The 21,647-nt window shown below is 38.0% G+C and overlaps 1 protein-coding gene across 1 annotated transcript in view; it reads right to left on the reverse strand.

Moving 5' to 3' along the window:
• The window catches only part of BCAR1 (BCAR1 scaffold protein, Cas family member), a 181,658-nt gene that overhangs the window by 16,185 nt on the left and 143,826 nt on the right, over positions 1–21,647 (reverse strand). Inside the window, exon 5 of the mRNA XM_053700537.1 lies at positions 13,581–14,804. Within this exon, the coding sequence (XP_053556512.1) occupies positions 13,581–14,804 (1,224 nt within the window). The remainder of the gene's footprint in view (positions 1–13,580; positions 14,805–21,647) is intronic.

Raw genomic sequence — 21,647 nt, forward strand, 5'->3', positions numbered from 1 at the left:
TTTTTAAAAAAAGTTTCCAATTTACTTCTATTGTCAAATTTGATTTTTTTCCCCATGATATTGTTTGTTGAAGTGATACTTATGTAGGTGTCTGGAGCACTACATATGGCAGTAAAAAGTGCTGCCATCTAGTGCTCTTGCAAATGAATAACATTCTTGCAAAACTGCTACCATATAGTGCTTCAGACACATGCACACTCCTGAGCTTACGTCGCTGCTTTTCAACAAAAGATACCAAGACAGCAAAAGATTTTTATAATAGAAGTAAATTAGAAAGTTCTTTATAGTTGCATCCACTATCTAAATCATGAGAGAAAAATATGGGGTTTCATGTCGCTTTAAGTAAAACGTTTCCCCACATGCAGCCAATTTGTTTTATTTTGGTTGAACTAGTACAATGAGGATGCTGTTTAAATCAGTTACTGTGAAGTTCCCATCCCTAAGGACTAGCGAATAGCATGATGCATATATGCTGTATAGGTCAGAATATCCGGCTTTGTGCTGTTATTTATTGCACACTATGTACAGCTGATAATATAGCCGATCCGATATCAAAGTACAAGTCCCCACCCTGTGTGAAAGATGCACTTGTTCCTCTGTGTAGCAGTTCAGTTTAGTCAGACAGGGCCCAGCCCAAACTTTAAACAGGATGTCAGAAAGAGGGGAGGGGGACAGCTGTTTCTTTGTCTATAAGAAATAAAGCTATTCTTATCTGTAAGCGACTACAAGAGTGATATTTAGGCTTGGGATGAACTTTGGCATCTCTGCTTTTGATGTGAGTGAACCAATTTGTGTCCCACGCTCAGTGACCATAAACTTCATCCAACATTGTGTTTCTTAGGATTTTTCTTTCACTCTCAATTTAGTTTCTGTTTTCTTTGGTAAGAATATTGTCTTTGTGCGTTAAACCCTTCATATCATCAGTTTGTAATGGAACTCTTTTACAACATATCAGAAATGTGCCAACACAGTTAGGACTTAACCTACTCTGTCACGGTTCATATCATAGCAGAGGGCATTGTGGGAACTAGCCTGGAATTTCAGGAGGCTACAGGATTAGTGAAGCAAAACTTCTCACAGTAAATACACTAACACAAGGATACACAAACTGAACAACCTGATGTATCAGGGTATCCAGCTGTTTCTCCTTTTAAGGGATGTTAACCACTAAGTATATTTTGTAATCATAGTATGGAGGTTATCCTCCGCCTCCCTGCAGTCATGGCTGCCACCATGTTGAAATCTAGCTTTCCAGTGCTGGCTGTGTTTGTAGCGTGTCCTGTTTGCAGATACCTACAGTGAAACCCAGTTTCCAAAATGTTGGCACACAATTAGATACATGAAATGTATTTAGTGTTTAATGTCACTTTAAAGACATAGGTTTTTGCAGCTGCAGAGCAGGACATGGCAGGTGAGACTGCACATGAGGTGCAATGCTTGCAGCAGACATTTCATACATGCTTAAAGGGACACTCAAGTCAAAATGAAACTTCCATTATTTAGATAGAGCACACAATTTTAAACAGCTTTTCAATTCACTTCCATTATTTAAATGTTCACAATCTTTTTATATGCACATTTTCCGAGGCACTAGCACCTACTGAGCACGTGAAAGATTCACAGAATATACATATATAGCATTTTGTGATTGGAATATGGCTATTACATTATGCAGTGGGAGGGAAAATAGTACTAAATTTAAAATTTGTCAGCAATAAATCTACTACTCATTTGAATTTTAAACTAAGTGCTTTTGCATTGTCTTTTTATTATGCATTTCCTGATGATGCTATTCTACTATGTTTAGTGGTCCTTTAACTACTAGTCACTAATCCAAAAAATAAAAATGGAGAATTACATTTTTACATAACAAAGTCCCTTTAATCTTATAATACTTCTTACAATTTTTACAATAAACAAATCCATGTGGTCTCAGACGGTACAGAAAAAGCCGCACATAACCCTTCCACTGCATATGGCTACTTTTCCAACAGCACAGCACAATAGTCTATTTCGCTTATTATCTTCAAATTTTCAGGAATAAGTAGGGGCATTTTTAAGCCAAGGCCAAGCAGGCTTGTGCCTAGGGCAGCAGGATTTATGTGGACAGCATAATATGAGCGGTAGTTCTATAACATGATGCCTTTTTACCCATACACATATATTATTTATACTCATTTATTTATTCATTTTATTACAAACCAGTGATCCTGGCTGTCTAGTGAGGGTGCATGGTCCCTCCACGTTTCCCATCCCTGACCTATTATGAGGTAAAACTGTTGAGAAGCAGGGTTAAGGGGGCAGCAGGCTTGCAGTGCCTAGAGCAGCACACAAACTAAATGCACCCCTGGGAAGAATAGATCCTCTTCTTCGGGGTCTGCAAAATGTCTTTGACATTTCCCACAGCAACTGATTCTCTAAAATCCTCAGGTTAAGGATATGCCTGTGGGAGTATTATTGGGTCTGTCAACGTCAATATGAAATATCCAAATATTTCTGCCTGGTAACAAGACACTGCTATATCCCCAAGTAAGGTATCGCCTTGCAAGTATTATCTGTAGGACTTGTCTATAGTCTGCTGTAATAGACAACTTATAAGGCTCTTGGTTGAATGTAAATAAAATAACTACACAAGATTCACATGAGACCGTGTTTGAAATAAGAGCCTTTCTGTGCTTTGAGGCTGTGGTGCAATATGTATTGGATTATTCTTTTGGGGCTGGGTCACAACATCAAAGAGAGTTTTCTCCCATTGTCTTAAAATACAGCATAGATCTTATATCAGCAGTGTTATGTCAATGCACACCGTAAAAGCTGCCTGAAACACTAAAAAGAAACATTTACATTAAAAATAGTTATGGTTATTTGCAAATGTTACTGTTAAATAGGAGGCTGAATGTTTAATATTATATTTTTACAGCATCACAGTTCCCAGACCAGTAAGACATTTATACAGAAGAGTGAAAGTAAATATGTTGTCTATGTTTAAAGGGCCATAACAGTTGAAAAATGAAATGCTATAATTCATTATGTAATTTTAAGATTATTGACCCTGCACTGCTGTTTTCTAGCTCTGCTGATTGGATTAGAGGTGGGCTCCGCTCAAAACCAGCAGTGCTCTGTGGGTCCCGTGCGGTACTTCTACTGTGTGTTTAACACTTTTGCAATTGTTTGACTACTATGGCCCTTTAACACTGAGTTGACTAGTAATTTGTGTCTCTCTTGATTAGTAGCTTTTGTGTTCTAGACTGGAAACTATAGTCATGTTTTCCAGGTCCAGTTCATATTATATTTTAATATTATAATGTACCCTGTCTGCAACTACTATAATGGACAATATTTGAATATATTGTAAATCACAGATGGAATGCTGAGGGCATATACAAATATATAATGAATCACCACCAAAATTATTGTATGTCATTTCAAAGTCTTATCAATATGTGCTTATGGGTTTTTAAAATATATATACATTGCATGCTAACTTTTTCACTGGAATAAAATCTAGGACTACATTTTAAGAAAGAAATTCCAGGTCATAGCATGTTGTTTTTGTGTTCTCTTTAGCAGAACTCCCAGTTATACTGCAATGTGTGAGACTGTCCTACGGTCCTTTCTTCCTCTATTTCTCTCTGGTTAATATTTCCGGTTGGCAAAGCCCAGCACAGACCTCCACATGACTATTCATCCCACCCAAACAACCTAGAATCAAACGGAGGATTAGTCAGATGTTAAAGGGATAGTAAAGTCCTAATGAAACTTTCATAATTCAGATAGGGCACATAATTTAAAACAACTTTCTAATATACTTTTATCATCAAATTTAGAGGACATTGTGGAAAGTCAGCGCAATTTTTCTCCAGACTGGATAAGGCTAGGGAAAAAAAATATGTAATAGAAGCTATTTCAGATGGTCAGAATATATATACGGACCTACTAAATATCAAGAGAGTTTTTCTTTAATTTTATCAAAATATATATGCCGCACAAGATATTAATACAGAAAAGAAGAATACATTTTGGAACGAAATTAAGCTCCCTAAGATCTTGAATAGCTGTTTGCATAATTTAAATGAACCAATTTCTATTCAAGAAGTCTTACAGGTAATTGATAGCTCTTAATCAAATAAGGCTCCTGGCCCGACCAACTCCCCTCTGAATTCTATAAGATCTTAAAAACTCAAATTGCAGGTACCCTAACTAAGCTCTTTAATGGCTATTTTATCAAAAAACATCCTATGTCCAAATACTTCTCTGCCTCTGTAATTACAATAATTTGAAAGAAAAATAAGGATGGTTTTAATTTGGGTTCCTATTGACCCATCTTATTATTAAATACAGATTGTAAAATGCTTGCATCCATTATTTCCACCAGGCTTAAATCAGGGTTAGATCAGATCATTCATGAGGACCAAACAGGCTTCATGGAGGGTAGATCTTCAATCAAAAATATTTGCAGGGTAATAACCCTCCTAGAAGACATGGTATAGATCACATAAATGTAATATAAATCAAGATTTTGCCCTATTAACGCTAGATGCGGAGAAAGCCTTCGACTCAGTAATTCGGGACCATCTATATACTTTTCTGGAAATTTTGTCTCTTTCATCAAATCTATATACAATCATCCCAGCTCATCTTTACTAGTTAACAGTAGTCTAACCCCAATGTTCTCCCTATACAAAGGGACAAGGATGTCCCCTCTCCCCTTTGTTATTTAATCTGGCGATAGAACCGCTAGCTATCTTACTTAGAGCAGAGTTAAAAGGAATAGATCTAGGTTATCACAATATAGTTTTATCGTTGTATGCAGACGATCTTCTTCTTTTCCTTAAAAATACTAAGGAAAATATTCCTATTGCATTAAACAATCTTGAAATCTTTAGTTCATTTTCAGCTTATAAACTTAACTTAAACAAATGTGAAATTTTATGGATCTATAAGAAAAAAATAGTTTCAACTGGCATCTGTTTAAGGAGGTAGAAAATATAAAAAATGTAGGGATCAATTTACATAAAGACCCACAAAAATGGTACCAAATTAATTATGGCCCTTTTTTTTATAAATGCTTCCAGAAAATGGCAGAAATGGTCTATATTTCCCATATCTTTATTGGCTAAGATGATGATAAAAACTATTCTTTTCCCCCAAATAGTCTATATTATGCAGAACCTACCGCTTTTTATCTTAAATAAAGATTTAAAGCTTTTTAAGAAGATCTGCACTAGCTTTATTTGGAACAAGAAAAGACATGCTCTTTCCATTAATAAATTATACTTATCGCCAGAGTATGAAGGCTTCGCCCTTCCAGACCTCAAATGATAGAATATTACAATTTTAGCACGCTTCGCAGTTGATTGGATCACTAGGAAGAACTATCTTACAAACCTACAAATAGAAGAAAATATGATCCATCCATTCACATTAAATACAGTTATACACTGTCCTGTTGTACAACTTCCACCAAGCATACGTAATTCTTTTATTTTTCGTAACACTATAATTGCCTGGCAAAAATTATGCTTAGAGCTTGATATAAATCCTCATTTCTCTGATTTTCTCCCTATACGGGGCAACCCCCTTTTTTTACCTGGTATAGATTCCGTGATATTTAAATTTTGGGATCAAAAAGGTCTAACATATATTAGTCAATGCTTAGAGGATACGTATATAACTAGAACCTTTGAATCCCTTTCACAAAACTGGAGAATGGTAAATAAAGGCATTATCTATCTTTTTAAACAATAACATTTTTGGTGTTTACTATTCCTTTAATAATCCCATCAGGCAACACAGAATAAAACATGAAACAAATATTAATTACCTTTATTTAAAGGGACATGATTGGACTGGATGTTTCTGTTATGAATATTTATTTGTTTACATACTACATGAACAAAAGTGAAACAGTAAGGGCAAATTTGTATGCAACTCATACCTATGTATATAATGCTGATTGGCTGAAAGGAAAATTCCAAGAGAAAAAATAGTTTATTCAGCACATGAATTTTTCATAAAACAAAGTACTGTGATACATTCTGAAATAATCTCTTTTGTTTTTTAGTACAATATTTCTTCAATATTTTTTGGCCTTGATTTTATATCATTCTTTAATTCATCGGTTTTGGCCACTTAAAATCTGACATTTTAGTGGCTTAAAGGGATATTTTCATGCAAAAAATTACATGCTCAAATTGATTACAGCAGGTAATATTTGCCTTGCGGACTGTAGCTATGTGTTTAGCCCCCACAAAGTGGTTAAGCACATAGATAAAGGCCCAGTTACTGCATTAAAGCTCCTAAGAAGGACACAGCCAGTGAGCCAATCAGAAGCAATAGTCTCACAAAGCCACTGGCATCTCATTTTTGCCTCAGAATGTGCTTTAACTAATTCCCATGCCCATAGGGTCACAAGATGCCCTCCAAAAATACTGGACAATCTATTGGTAATTGGGCATAGGTTATGGGTGGTACACCACATTGGCCCCTCCCAAATGTTGTACCATAGGCCCCAACCTTGATTCCTTGGATGCCAGTAAGACACACATTATTTTACTTCTATTGGATGCCAGTAACACACACATTGACCCCCCTTGACTGCAAGTAGCACACCCCATGGCGGACACTAAAAATAACACAGAGCAGTTTACCATAGTGGCTCCATATAACACATAAGACAGTGAGGTTTTTTTAGCACTCCTTGGCTGCCAGTAACATTTTAAATGTGTAATGTATAGAAATAAAGGGGGCATATAAAATGTAGTTGCCACTCATGAGACTTAAAAAATATATATATATATAGATATAGATAGATAGATAGATAGATAGATAGATAGATAGATAGATAGATAGATATAAAGGGATATGAAACTCAAAAAAATGTCTTCCATAATAGAGCATGCAATTTTAAACAGCTTTCTAATTTACTTCTATTAAAATTTTTCTTTTTACTCTAGGTATCTTTTGTTGAAAAGCAGGGAAGTATGCATAGGAGCATTTCTGGAGCACTATATGGCAGCAGTTTTGCAAGAATGTTATCCATATGCAAGAGCACTAGAGGGCAGCACTATGTCCTGCAATGTAGTGTTCCAAATGCCTACCTAGGTATCTCTTCAACACAGAATATCATGGGAATGAAGCAAATTTGATAATAGAAGTCGGAAACTTTTTTTAAAATAGTATTCTCTGTCTTAATCAAAAAAGAAACATTTTAGGTTTCATATCCCTTTAACCCCTTAAAGGGACATGAAACCCAAAATATTTCTTTCATGATTCAGATAGAGAATACAATTTGAAATAACTTTCTTATTTACTTCTATTATCTAATTTGTTTCATTCTCTTGGTATCATTTGTCGAAGGAGCAGCAATGCACTACTGGTTTCTAATTGAGCAAATGGGTGAGCCAATGACAATCAGTATATATATGCATCCACCAATCAGCAGCTAGAACCAAGTTTATTTGCTGCTCCTGAGCTTTCCTAGATAACCCTTTCAGCAAAGGATAACTAGAGAAGGAAGCAAATTAAATAATACAAGTAAATTGGAAAGTTGTTTAAAATTGTATTCTCTATCTGAATAATGAAAGAAAATGTTTGGGTTTCATGTCCCTTTAACCATAGCGCTAGTCATTTAGCCCTTAAAGGGACATTGTGTGTGTTTGCATAAATGTTTTGTAGATGATCCATTTGGGAGTGTTTTTGTAACAATGTATAGTTTTGCTTATTTTTTTTAATAACGTTGTGCTGATTTTCAGACTCATAACAAAGCCCCACAGTGTCAGATGTATACGCGCGTTTACAGAATCCTGCAGGCTCCTGTTTGTTATCTGTCTTTTCATATGCAGGGAAGAGGGGGGGGGGGGGAGTGTCTGCTATTTTTGTTTACCCAGTCCCTTTCAGTGGGTGTCCCAGACTATCTCATCAACAGTACTAAACTGGGAGCTTCTAAGTAGGTTTTTTTAAAAGCTTTTATATTGTTTTTTTAGATCAGTATCTGTGCATATTGTTCTTTATAGTGGTGTCTATTAAATGCAATTATATAAAAATTGGTGTATAGTGTGCCTTTAAGGGCAGTGGTGTGTAAGGGAGGGAAGAGAGCTGTTTAGGAGGGATCTGGGGGTTGAAGGTATCAGGTGGGACAGTAATCTTTATACTATAGCTAAACCTAACATTACAAGCTACCTGATTAACCCGGTCTGGTGCGCAGCTGCAATTAGCAGCCTTCTAATTACCAAAAGGCAATGGTAAAGCCATGTATGTCTGCTATTTCTAAACAAAGGGGCTCCCAGAGAAACTTTTACAACCATTTACGTGATATGTAAATAATGTCAGTGAGAACCCCAACGTTTGGGAAAAAGTTACAATTTTTTTTTTTTTATCACTTTTGCCAGCGAGAATGGTGGCCTGAAATATACCAAAATGGGCCTAGATCAATACTGGGTTGTCTACTTAAAGAATATATAGTTTTGAGGTAAATTTAAAAAACAAGGCTCTATTTCTTTTTAAGTGGAGTGATAGAGATAATGCTAAAAATGCTCTGTTGTGTTGAATAAGTTTTTGTCTGAAATTCCCTGAAATAGATCTTACTTTACTTGTGAAATATTGGACTTGCTTTCCTTAGCTTGTGGCCTCCCTCACAATGACCTTATAGTTGGTTATTAGCAAGGCATTTTGCTAGCATATCTGCTTATTTAAAGCAACTCACTCAAGAAAAGCATTGGTAGAAACAAGACTAGAATGATTTACTATTAATATGCAGGTGCACATCATAAAGGCAACAGCAATGCATTTAAAATGTCAGTGCCAAAACACTTTGTGATATTTTCCACCATTCTCTACAGCTAGGGGGTTAACCCTATCATTGCACTAATAGGTCTATCCTTAAATATGTTATTCAGACAGTTGTATCACTTTCATTTGGAAATGGCACTCACTGTGATAATTGTAAGCAGTCATTAAACTTTTGTCATTATTGATGCAGCTTTCAAACTAGAAATATCAAACTAAAATATATAAATGTCATGCATCAACCTAAACAGGAGGTTGTTAGAAAGTCATAGGGCTAGATTACAAGTTGCACGCGTATTACAAGTAAATGCGTTTGCTTGAGGGCAAACTAAACTAGCGTGCTTCGGGGTTGTGCAAGTGAAGACCTAGAGGTAGATTAAAGGGACACTGTACCCAAATTTTTTTCTTTCGTGATTCAGATAGAGCATGACATTTTAAGCAACTTTCTAATTTACTCCTATTATCAAATTGTCGTCATTCTCTTGGTATCTTTATTTGAAATGCAAGAAAGTAAGTTTAGATGCCGGCCCATTTTTGGTGATCAACCTGGGTTGTTCTTGCTGATTGGTGGATAAACTCATCCACCAATAAAAAAGTGCTGTCCAGAGTTCTGAATAAAAAAAAAAGTTTAGATGTCTTCTTTTTAAAATAAAGATAGCAAGAGAACAAAGAAAAATTGATAATAGGAATAAATTAGAAAGTGGCTTAAAATTGCATGCTCTATCTGAATCATGAAAGAAAAATTTTGGGTCCAGTGTCCCTTTAAATAAGCAGCGAATGCTGCTTTCTACGCCCGTAGTTTCCGGCTTGGTGGAAACTGAAGTTAAGATTAACCGCTGCTCCTTAAGTTGCGGACTGCAATCGCCCCGATCTGATACAATCGGGATGATTGACACCTCCTACTAGTGGCCGATTGGCCCCGAATATGCAGGGGGCGGTAATACACAAGCATTTCACCAGAAATACTTGTGCAATGTTAAATGCTGTCGGCATTTAGCGATGTCCAAATCATGTCCGCCCGACATATGATAAATTGACCCCCTAGCATAAAGTGTAAGGGTTAAAAAAAAAAAACTCTGCACCAAACACAACATAAATACAAGAAAATAAAGTGTTACACTCATATATACACTGTCTGATAAAAAATATTCATATAATTTTTTTTTAGAAGGGTTAATAGGTATGCAGTATATGACAAGGTATTTTACTGGAAAGGGCTATAATGTATAAAAATATGTCTAAATATTTGTAAGGCACAAGCAGGCGAATTTGGAACAACATAGCACTACTCCCTCTCTGGAACGGTGGAATGTTAATAGGAGGAATTCAGGGGTACATATACATATAATGAGCTCCACAAAGTAAACGCAATGTATCATTTGTATGAAAACACATTAGCTAACACTATTATGTAAAATACCGTAAATGTGATTGACAACAGATGGCAGTTCAAACATATCACGATCATTACAAATGTTGCCTGGTCTCATCAACTGTGCTAGGAAACTTGAAATTTGAGATGTATATAATTACACTGTGGTCTAATGTGAATACGAGTTAAATCCGTGAATATGACACTATTAAGGTGTGGTTTTACACTTATACATTTTTCGCATATATAATTTACACCATTATGTTTGTAAAGCAATCAGCAGAGACACAATGATATCACATATTTTGGTCATAAATGAAGGCACTTGTTATTATGCTTCACATTATATGCAATGCTGATTGTTGAAATCACTATGGCAACTATTTGTTTGTTTTTGGCGCAATTTTTTGAACACAGGAGGAGGGGCTTAGGGATATTTAAACTGCAATGTTTGTCACAATGCTGTCTGGTCTGAGGAAGGGGTCTGAGAACCCTGAAACGTCACCATGTTGTAATTAAAAATTTATCTATTTTTTCACAAATCCAGTGAGTGGCTTCTTGAAGTGGGAGTGCAGACATCTGTGGAACATATCTTTATTTATATATATATATATTGGATATAGACAGTCTCCTGTTAAAATGTAAGGTTTCTGTGATGTAAAAAAACCACACCTGCCATCATTTAAAATGCCTCTGATTAACCCCAAATAAAGTTCAGCTGTTCTAGTAGGTCTTTCCTGACATTTTCTTAGTCGCATCCTACAGCAAAAGCCATGGTTCGCAGAGAGCTTCAAAAGCATCAGAGGGATCTCATTGTTAAAAGGTATCAGTCAGGAGAACAGTACAAAAGAATTTCCAAGGCATTAGATATACCATGGAACACAGTGAAGACAGTCATCATCAAGTGGAGAAAATATGGTGCAACAGTGACATTACCAAGAACTGGATGTCCCTCCAAAATTGATGAAAAGACGAGAAGAAAACTGGTCTGGGAGGCTACCAAGCAGCCTACAGCACCATTAAAGGAGCTGCAGGAATATCTGGCAAGTACTGGCTGTGTGGTGCATGTGACAACAATCGCCCGTATTCTTCATATGTCTGGGCTATGGGGTAGAGTGGCAAGACGGAAGCCTTTTCTTACGAAAAAAAACATCCAAGCCCAACTAAATTTTGCAAAAACACATCTGAAGTCTCCCAAAAGCATGTGGGATAAGATGTTATGGTCTGATGAAACCAAGATTAAACTTTTTGGCCATAATTCCAAAAGATATGTTCGGCACAAAAACAACACTGCATATAACCAAAAGAACACCATACCCACAGTGAAGCATTTTGGTGGCAGCATCATGCTTTGGGTCTGTTTTTCTTTAGCTGGAACTGGGGCCTTAGTCAAAGTAGAGGGAATTATGAACAGTTCCAAATACCAGACAGTATTGGCACAAAACCTTCAGGATTCTGCTAGAAAGCTGAACATGAAGAGGAACTTCATCTTTCAGCATGACAACGCCCCAAAACATACATCCAAATCAACATAGGAATGGCTTCACCAGAAGAAGATTAAAGTTTTGGAATGGCCCAGTCAGAGCCCAGACCTGAATCCAATCGAAAATCTGTGAGGTGACCTGAAGAGAGCTGTTCACAGGAAATGCCCTCGCAATCTGACAGACTTGGAGTCTTTTTGCAAAGAAGAGTGGGCAAATCTTGCCAAGTCAAGATGTGCCATGCTGAAAACCTCATACCCAAAAAGACTGAGTGCTGTAATAAAATCAAAGGGTGCTTCAACAAAGTATTAGTTTAAGGGTGTGCACACTTATGCAACCATATTATTTTAGTTTTTTATTTCTACTTCCCTCCACCTAAAAGAGTTTAGTTTGTTTTGCAATTGAGTTGTACAGTTTATAGATAACATTAAAGGTGGAAAATGTTCTTGAATGATTTATCTTTGTCTCATATTTTTTTTTTACATCACAGAAACATGACATTTTAACAGGGGTGTGTAGACTTTTTATATCCACTGTATATATATATATAGTGATTTCTGGTTTGCTGTCATATTCCTGTTTAAAAGGATCGCTGTGTTAAAACAGTATTTTCGAAGAAAAAAACAGAGAATTTGCATACCTAATTTGCATATCTTACCCACAATTCTCTTGTGCATTGGAAACATTGCATATTAAGAATTTCTGGGGGAAAGCAAGCGGGGATACTTGCCTAGATGTACTAGTTTCCTATGCAAATATTTACATTGATTTATATATATATATATATATATATATATATATATATATATATATATATATATATATATGTGTGTGTGTGTGTATATATATATATATATATATATATATATATATAATCTTCGTTTAATGTAATAGTATTTTTTTTTCAAATGCTTTATTAAAAATTATATAAACAATACAAACAGTAAAAGGTAATGAATGTAATAGTGTTTCTAATGCTTTCTTTAAATCATTGAATTATTCATTTCAAATTCTTCTAATAATTCAATTAGAATTATACAATATTCGAATTCGAAAAATTTGAATCAATGTATTTGTAATAGTATTTCTGATGTTCTCTTTAAATATATAATACATTTCCTACCACATGAACTATTGAAATTCTGAATAGTATTTGTTAAATCAAATGTAACATTTGAAATTTCGAATGGGGATATTCAATATAATTATGAACATTTGAAAACAAAAGCAACATTCGAAAACCGTAAATAACATTTGATTACTGAATTTTAATGGATTTTCCTTCTAATCAACATTCAATTGTCCAAAATAAATGTCCACAGGACTATTCGTTCTACAAAATGAATTGCACTTTCAGCACATTCGCCCATCCCTAATATATAGTGGTTCACAACATCTGTAATGCATAAATGTACTCTGGTTAAGGACAAGCACAGACTGAGCAAACGTAATACAATTCAGTTGTGCGACTAGTAGTGACAACAAAAATCTCTATTTAAAGGTACATTGAAGTCAAAATTATGAATATTAGATAGTGAAGGAATATGAGAAAACGTTAGAGCATTTCCTTATTTCACTACTGCTAAGCACATATTCCACTTCTGAATGATTCAACACCCGTGTTTGGCTCCAAGCCAGTTTTGCATTGCCATTCAGGAGCTGAATTTAATTCTAGGTTTAACCACCTTCTGGGGATTAAATAAATAATTCTGTTCATGCAATAGTGCAATAATAGAATGCTCTAGCACATTAGATAATTTTATTAATACTTGTTTATATGTCTTTTAGATAAAGCAACACACCACATATTTCATGGAAAAGTAAACACTATTATGTTCTGTATTTAGTGTTCATACACACATGTTCATGTGATGTTGATTATTTATATCAATGACAGTTTTTCAATTATTGCTGTGTTATAAAAGTGACCATCACCTTACCTGCAAATGGACATAATCATAGTCTTCCATCCAGCCGCTCTCATTGTTTTCATACTGGCCATCAGGTGAATCCTCTGCTATAAATTTAGGAGGAGACGGCAAAGGCCTGGACTGAATATTAGTTTTTTCTGTGTGTCCTGTTTGACCGACCGACAAGTTATTGTTATTGTTAGCTAAGTTATTGCTATTCTCCTGTCCATTCTGAGAATCACTCAGAGGGAGATTCTGCTTGGTCCTTTTAAATAGTAAAGAGGCATTTCCATGTAGGAAAGATGCCAGCTGTTTGGTATCATCTGGAATCCCCCTAGAAAACATAACAAAGCGATCAAGGTCATCTGATGAGCCAGGTTTGTTTGCAAGCAGGATGTTCAAGGACCAGTTGCAGCTATCCAGTGCTAGACTGTGCTTAAGCAGTTGATGGTATACATCCTCCATCTTCTGAAGTTGCTTGCTAAGCTTTGCATGAAGAGAGCGGTCAGATGCCTGTGCAGAGTTTCCTACGGCTCCTCTTGCAAACTCCAGTAATTCTTTCACTGCACTTTTAACACCTTCAGCTGCAGATTGGATGCTCTGAACATTGGCTTCCATTTGTTCACGGCTCCTCCAGGTGCTGCTGATGAAGGACATCAGATATAAAATAGAGCTATTAACACCATGCTGCAGTTTAACCAATAATTCCATGGCTGCCTCTAAGTCCAGGTTTAACTCTCTCCAGGCAGGCTTTGGTGGAACAACAGAAGATTCCTTCACTGGGATGGTATCAAGTGATGATGTAGATATGTTGCTTTTTGTGCTGCCAGTACTGGAAGCAGATAGTCTCTTAAAGTTTCCTACTTGCTCTTCAATAGATTTAACTTCCCTGTCAACTTGGGGAGGAACATCATATATATAATCTGCATCGTTTTCGAGGGTTGCATTGCCTCCATGAAACTCTCTTGGAACATCATAAACATCCTGGATGAATGTATGCCCAGCTGGTTTTCTAAGGCTTGGAGGAACATCATATATCTCTTGTGAATAGGGCATTTCACCACCTTTAACTGCTGATGGGGGAATGTCATAAATGTCCTCAGGGATATAAGGTTCAGGGTCATGGACAATGTGTATGGAATTCTGAGTTGGAGCCTGCATCCTTTGATTTGAGAAAGCTGGTGGGAAATCATAGGTATCTTCCCTTGTGGGCACATCAACATCTTTACTCACAGATGGCGGAATATCATAAATCTGCAGGAACATAAAATATGGATAGATCAGTTAGATTCTTTGGTTCAACTTCATTTATGTTAGAACTGACCAAGAGTGCTGTTATTACTAGCTTCACTGTATTGTACAGGCTATAGTATGTATTATACATTATAGTATAGTGCATCAAAGTCAACCTAAATTAGACATATTCCACATGTAAATCCAGCGAGTAACTAAAATAGAAACGTGTGCTTCAGGTTCATATAACTGCAGGTAGCCAAATAACAGCTGGCCAGGTATACTGGTACTAATTTGTAAAATAGAGAAGACATTTAATTAAACAAATAAAACTTAACTCTAAATGCTTGTTCCTAATTCAGATAAAATAGACAGTGTTGTAACTACAATCCAGAGATTAATAATTGATATGCTAAATATGGAGTAATACATTTCTGTTTTCGTTTAGTTAATGAAACTTGTAAGAGCACAGGAAAACAAGCATACTAATTTATTGTAGCAATTAATTTCTGGCCATCCTGTAAATACATATGTGCCAGACTTGCTAAAGTTGGAGGTTACCCTAATGATAAATGTGATTTAGTTTAACATAGATGAATTACCATCATTTAACAATTGAATTCAATTTAGTTTCTTACCAAAGAAGCATCAAACTATTATTTAAATGTGCACAAAGAAATTCACTATGTTTATCCCACCTGATAAGAATGTAAATTGATAGTGGATTTATTATTTTAGACAAAATGTATTATGTACAAATATAAAAAAATGGTGAATTGCTCACTAGAATCTTAAAACCTTAGTAAAAGGTAGACTTGTGCAGAAGCAAATAATTTGTTTCGGATGAATTATTCATAACGGATATTCTGAAAAATTGCTTTTCAGAATATTTGTTTGCTACACTATTCTGTATTTGTTTAGATTAAAACAAAACTAATGCTGAATATTCAGTAACATCTAAAACAAAAAGGTAAATGTTCCTTTTCTGCAGGTGACACAGTGTCAACTTCAGGCTTATAATTACCTATAACTGGTGATACCTTCAGCACGGACAAGGCTGCGCTAGTAGGAAGCTTAGGTGGCGACTCCAATAGCCTGTGCTTTAAGTATAGTGACCTTAACATTTAATTTGAAGGAAACAAATAAATACTAACAAATTTTGTTAGTATATATTGGTCATTAAATTAGTGCATTTATTCAGATATTTGTTTTGTGAAAACAAAATGAATAGTCGTATCTTCATTACGAATATGCATTTGTAAGGAAACAAATGCACATGCCTAGTAAAAGGAAAAATGTATAATATGGGCTAGATTACGAGATTACTTGCGCAGTAACTGTGCTAGAAGTAAGCTTTTTGCGCAAGTTGGGTAGCGCTTGTTTTACAAGTTGAAAGTAAAACGTTTTTGCTTCTGCGCCAACCCGTTGTGCGCAAAAAGCCGAATTTACAATATTGCACACACGTTAACCTTTTCCCCATAAAAGTCAATGGAGTGGAAAAAAACAACACCCCACTCGCGCGCTACCCCGATTGCGCTAACCTGACATAAAAATATGAATATTTCACATTTCAATGTTCTTCAGATAGCAGTATATGTTCTATTTATTCAGAAATGGATATTTCTACATATATCTGATGGTATTATGGTACAATAAATGTATAGATATATACAGATAAATATAGGAATATCTATTTAAAAAAATACATAGAACATATTCTGCTATGTGCAGAACATTGGAATGTAAATTATTTACAGTGAATATTGCATAAATATGATTTTACATGTTTTCATCTGCTTAATGCAGTTATATATATATATATATATATATATATATATATAATGTCTATGTCTATGTATGTATACATATGTACTTATGTGTTTATATGTGTATATATGTCTGTAAACAAATATATACACATATAAATACATATGTACCCACATATTAATATATATATATGTTGTCCATCCTTGTATTTTCTTTTTTTGTTGTTTTAATACATTTTGATATACACTTACCACATCATGTTTTTTTCCCAGTTCTGTAACGCATGTTTGTGTGATTTTTCACATTAATAAACATATGCACTGTTGCGGCGTAAATATTACGGAAGTGACGTCACATAGGAAGTAATTCCGGCAAGACCGGAACCGGATGCGTTGTAACTTCCGGTCTTCCGGGTATGTGTGATTGACGCCACAGTATCACGATAAGTTTGGGCACAATACTATGTGATATTTAACACTGACATATTGATAATTATGTTATTAACCCGCTATAGGGAATGAGAATATTCAATATGTATTTAATGTAGCACTTTTATGATTAATGGTTTGATGTATATTAATACCGGAAGTGAAGTTTGTTAAATTCCGAGTTCATTCTATGTTATACCGGATATGATGTATTTTTTGGCGCTTTTTTGACAGGAAGAAGGAGGTAACTGTTTGTTTTGTTCACTGTATTTAAGCACGGTTTTGAGTTTACACTGGTGTTCTGAAGAAGGGGAGCACAAGTCCCCAAAACGTCAATAAATTTGACTTTTGCATTTGGAAAAATCCTGGTTTGTCTCTGTCTCTGTTGGAGCTATTATATTTAAACGGAACATCCGGGTGGTTGACCCTTGGAGGGCGGATTCACATTTCGATTGTTGAATATATATATATATATATATATATATATATATATATTATTCATCTTTAGACATGTATATGTATGTATGTATGTCTATGTTAAAGCCCTTTGTCTGCCTTTTTTTTTCTCCTAACACCTGAGATCTCATATCTTTGAGTCTTTTTTGTGCAATATTTTTTTTTATAATTTTTATTAGATAGTGTTATTATGAGTGCAATTGTACTTTTATATGTATTTTGATGTGTTTTGTGCAACTTTTGTATTTGTTCATAACAGTTTACCAGAGATCTGAGGTCACACTAACCCGACACGCGTTTACTTCAACTGCGCTCAAGTGATCACTTTCAACTTGTAACACACGCAAACAGGTGCAATAAACCCTATATCGCTTGCGCGCAAACAATAGTGCGCCACTGGTAATCTGGCCCTATGCTGGTAAAGTTTCAGGGGAAGGAGGTAGCCCTGACTCATGATATCTCGTAATGAAGCCCTTAAATCCCAGTCCACTACAGTCTAAACCCATTCTCAAAGAATAAAGGGATAGTAAAGTATTTAAAGATTTTTTATTTATTTTTTAACTGCACATATATCATGGAAATTACCTATATAAACATATATTTTATTTGCCTTCGCTCCCCTTGTGTGTTCTTTTTCATTATATTATGCTTCTGCTGCTTATCCAATCATCAAGTTAGCCGCGCACTCTCTAGGCCAAATGGTCTATTTAACAAGGGCCAGAAACAGGAGTTAAGAAGCAGCGGTCTTAAGACCGCTGCTCCTAAACTCATACGCCGCCTCTAAGGCAGCGTATAGCAATCCGCCCGATCATGTACGATCAGGCTGATTGACACCCCCTGCTAGTGGCCGATTGGCCGAGAATCTGCAGGGGGCGGTATTTCACCAGCTGTTAACAAGAACTACTGGTGCAATGATAAATTCCGACAGCGTAAGCTGTCGGCATTTATCGATGTGAGACAGACATGGTTTGCTATAGCGGATCATGTCTGTCCGCACATATATAAATAGATCCCCATGAAGCCACTACTCAGTGGTACTGAAAGAGAACTTCCATGACATGTAAACAGTGAAATGGCACTCATTCCAATTCTCTGCTTACTTGGACCTGTGCCAAATTTGTACTTTGCTGCCAGACAGTCAGTCTTCAAGACAGGAAGCCCTGGAGGAGTAGTTACTATGGAGGGGCATTTGACCCCTGCCTAGGAGAATAATGGGTTAAGTTGCAGTGCGGAGGGGCCTGAAGCCAGGTATATAGGTAAGGAAGGTGGCCTAAAAGAGTGCCAAAATCACTTTGCAAGGTCCGTGGGGGAAGAATCTGACATTTTCTGGCACGTACCTTGCAAAGGGATAGCAGCTCTTAAGGACCTGATTGCTTCAGTTATGGCCTTGGCTAATGCCAGAGGCACAGAATGGGTGCGGGAGCAGCTTTTAACAGTGGGCTCGGCGCCACCGGAGAGCAGGGAGGCCACTGGGCGAGGCAGGACAACATGGCCCTCTGGAGAGAGACCTGCCAGGAGGGCCAGACCGCCGGAGTGGCTCAGTTCGGAGGTAGGCGGCAGGCCTAGGACGAAGGGGCCGTGCCTGCGCAGCAGAGGTGGGAGGAGAATGTAACCTGCAAGAGCATCGACACCAGTGAGGGACATCAGAGAGGAGGAGCCGGCTGAAGGAGTGAATGGGGCGGTGGGAGGACACAGAGGGGACGTCGCGACCCAACGGTCGGGCGGAAGAGCCAGACAGAGCCAGCCGGTAAGGAGGACGCAGTCGAGTAAGACTCCGGACACAGGTACGAAGAGAGGCGGTGGAACGGGCAGTGTGGCGGTAAAATGGGCAGTGTGGTGGTTGAGCCTGAAGGCTGGGGAGGCCAGGGCCTGGGGACATGGCGGTACAATAAAAAAAAAAATCTAATAAGCTGGCATGGGGCTGGGCATGTGGGGGGGATCCGAGTTGAGGCTGAGGGGGGGATTTGAGAGACCAGTGACATGGGATGTTACGGGGGGGAGGGGGGTCTGTGCAGGGATAAGCACAGGTCATAGAGGCAGCGGGGGAATAGAATAGGGGCAGCAGGGCCCATAATGGGGCTGGAAGAAGGTAGGGACCAGAAGGAGGCAAAGGGGTTGGCAGCCTGGGGATGAAGGCCTCAGGGGTTACAAGCCTCAGGGGTTACAAACCACGTGGAGGATGGAGAAGGGTAAGGCCGGGCACAAAAAATAAATAAATAAATATATAAAATAAAAAAGGGGTAGACAGGGCAGGAGGTGACAAGGGAGTGAAGCAGCAAGGTTTGAAGGGGATCCAGAAAAGGGGGGATAACCCGAGGGGAAACTAGGGGAAGGGGCAACAGCAGGAAGGGGTTATTATGATAGGGGGCAGTAAGTCTGTGTGGGGAGCACTTATAGGGGCGGGCAGTTGGCATGGGGGGTTTGGGTTGCTCATGGTTTAGGGGATTGTGAGGAACAGGTGGGAACCCCCTCCCTTTTCCTCCCTCCCCCCTTTCCTCTCCCCCTGTTTCGCCCCCCCTCCCTTTCCCCCCTCCCTAATTCCCCCTCCCCTCCTAGTCCCCCCTCAAGGGTTTGAGGGATTTGGTGGTGCAGATGGAGAAACAGGGCGGGGAAGGTTAAGGTGTAGCCAGGGTTTGGGGCCAGCCGGTAGGGACCCAGGGGGTTACAGGGGGGCGGCAGCGACTGCTGTGGGAGGATCTATCAAAGTAGCTGAAAGCGCGCTGAGTAGGCCATGTCTATGTACGATTGGGCCCCTGGGCATACATTTGGCCCAGGACATCAAAGAAAAGATTTGGAAGCATGAGTTTTTGGAGATCTTTTCACTGCTACCATTGGAGCAGTTTGTGGAGTTCAAAGAGGATACAAAGGGGGAGCAAGGAAAAAAGGAGGAGTACAAGAAGAGATACAGGAAGCTGCCAAAAACCTTCGGGAATTGGTCTAGGGCATTTTGTATCTTAGCAAGCGTGACGGCAGAGAAGATTCCGGAGCAGGGCTCTGTGTTGTTTTGCTACTTTGACTAAATATCTGTGGTGTATCGGACCTACGGAGGGATGGCATGGTGGCGATAAAATTAACAGTTTCACCAAAGGATAGCTGTGAGGTCAGATATGAAGTGGGATGATCGCGATATGGGATCTGGCAGTGGTACCTAAGACGGTTCCTGGGAAGTTTAGAATGATTCACCATCTGTCCTATCCATAGGGGCTTCAGTGAATGATGAGATTCACCCTGAGGTGGCAGTGTTTCGATATGCATCATTTAGTAGGGCTGTTGATCTGGTGAGGGCAGCAGGGGTGGGCACCAAGATGTCAAAAAGTAAACGTGGAGGCGGCTTTTAGGCTTTTACCGGTGCACCCAAAGTGCCACCACCTGTTGGGGTGCTTTTTTGACAAGTCCTATTTCGTAGATTTGTGTTTACCGATGGGTTGTTCCATTTCATGTTCTTATGTTGAAAGGTTCAGTTGCTTCGTGGAATGGGTGGATTCACTGGTTCACTATTTGAATGATTTCCTGTTTGTGGGTCTGGAGAGGTCGGCGGATTGTGAACAACTAAAAAAGGCTTTCATGCAGGTGGCGGACCACTTTGGGATTCCGGTGGCGGCCAAAAAGACTGAGGGGCCATCTATGTGTTTGAGTTTTTTGGGCATTCAGATTGATACGCTCCAGATGGAGTGTAGCTTGCCGGAGGATAAGGTGGTGGACTTATTGGCCACAATTGAAGGGGGGTTGGGGAAGCATAAGCTGAAGTTGAAAGAATTGCAGTCACTAATTGGGAAGTTTAACTTTGCGTGTAAAATCATACCCATGAGGAGGATTTTCACGAGAAAACTGTCTTTGGGGACGGCAGGGGCAAAGGAGCCGTCACACAGAATCCGTTCAAAGAAAGAGCTTAAGGAGGACTTGGTGATGTGGAAAAAATGTCTGGAAGAATTTAATGGGAGGGCCTTGGTGCAGGAGGTGGCGGTAGCAGAGTCTGACCTACATTTGTTTATGGATGCGGCTGGGATTGGTTTTGGGGCCTATTTACAGGGCAGGTGGTGTGTAGGTCAATGGCCGGAGTTATGGCAAAAGGAAGGGTTGACAAAAAATTTGGTGTATTTGGAGTTGTTTCCCTTGGTAGTGGCATTGGAAGTTTGGCCGCATCTGTTGGCGAATAAGAGGATTACCTTCCATTCTGATAACATGGGGGTGGTTTCGGCTGTTAACCGCCTGA

This window comes from Bombina bombina, chromosome 1, assembly GCF_027579735.1.
Source record: "Bombina bombina isolate aBomBom1 chromosome 1, aBomBom1.pri, whole genome shotgun sequence".
NCBI lineage: Eukaryota > Metazoa > Chordata > Amphibia > Anura > Bombinatoridae > Bombina > Bombina bombina.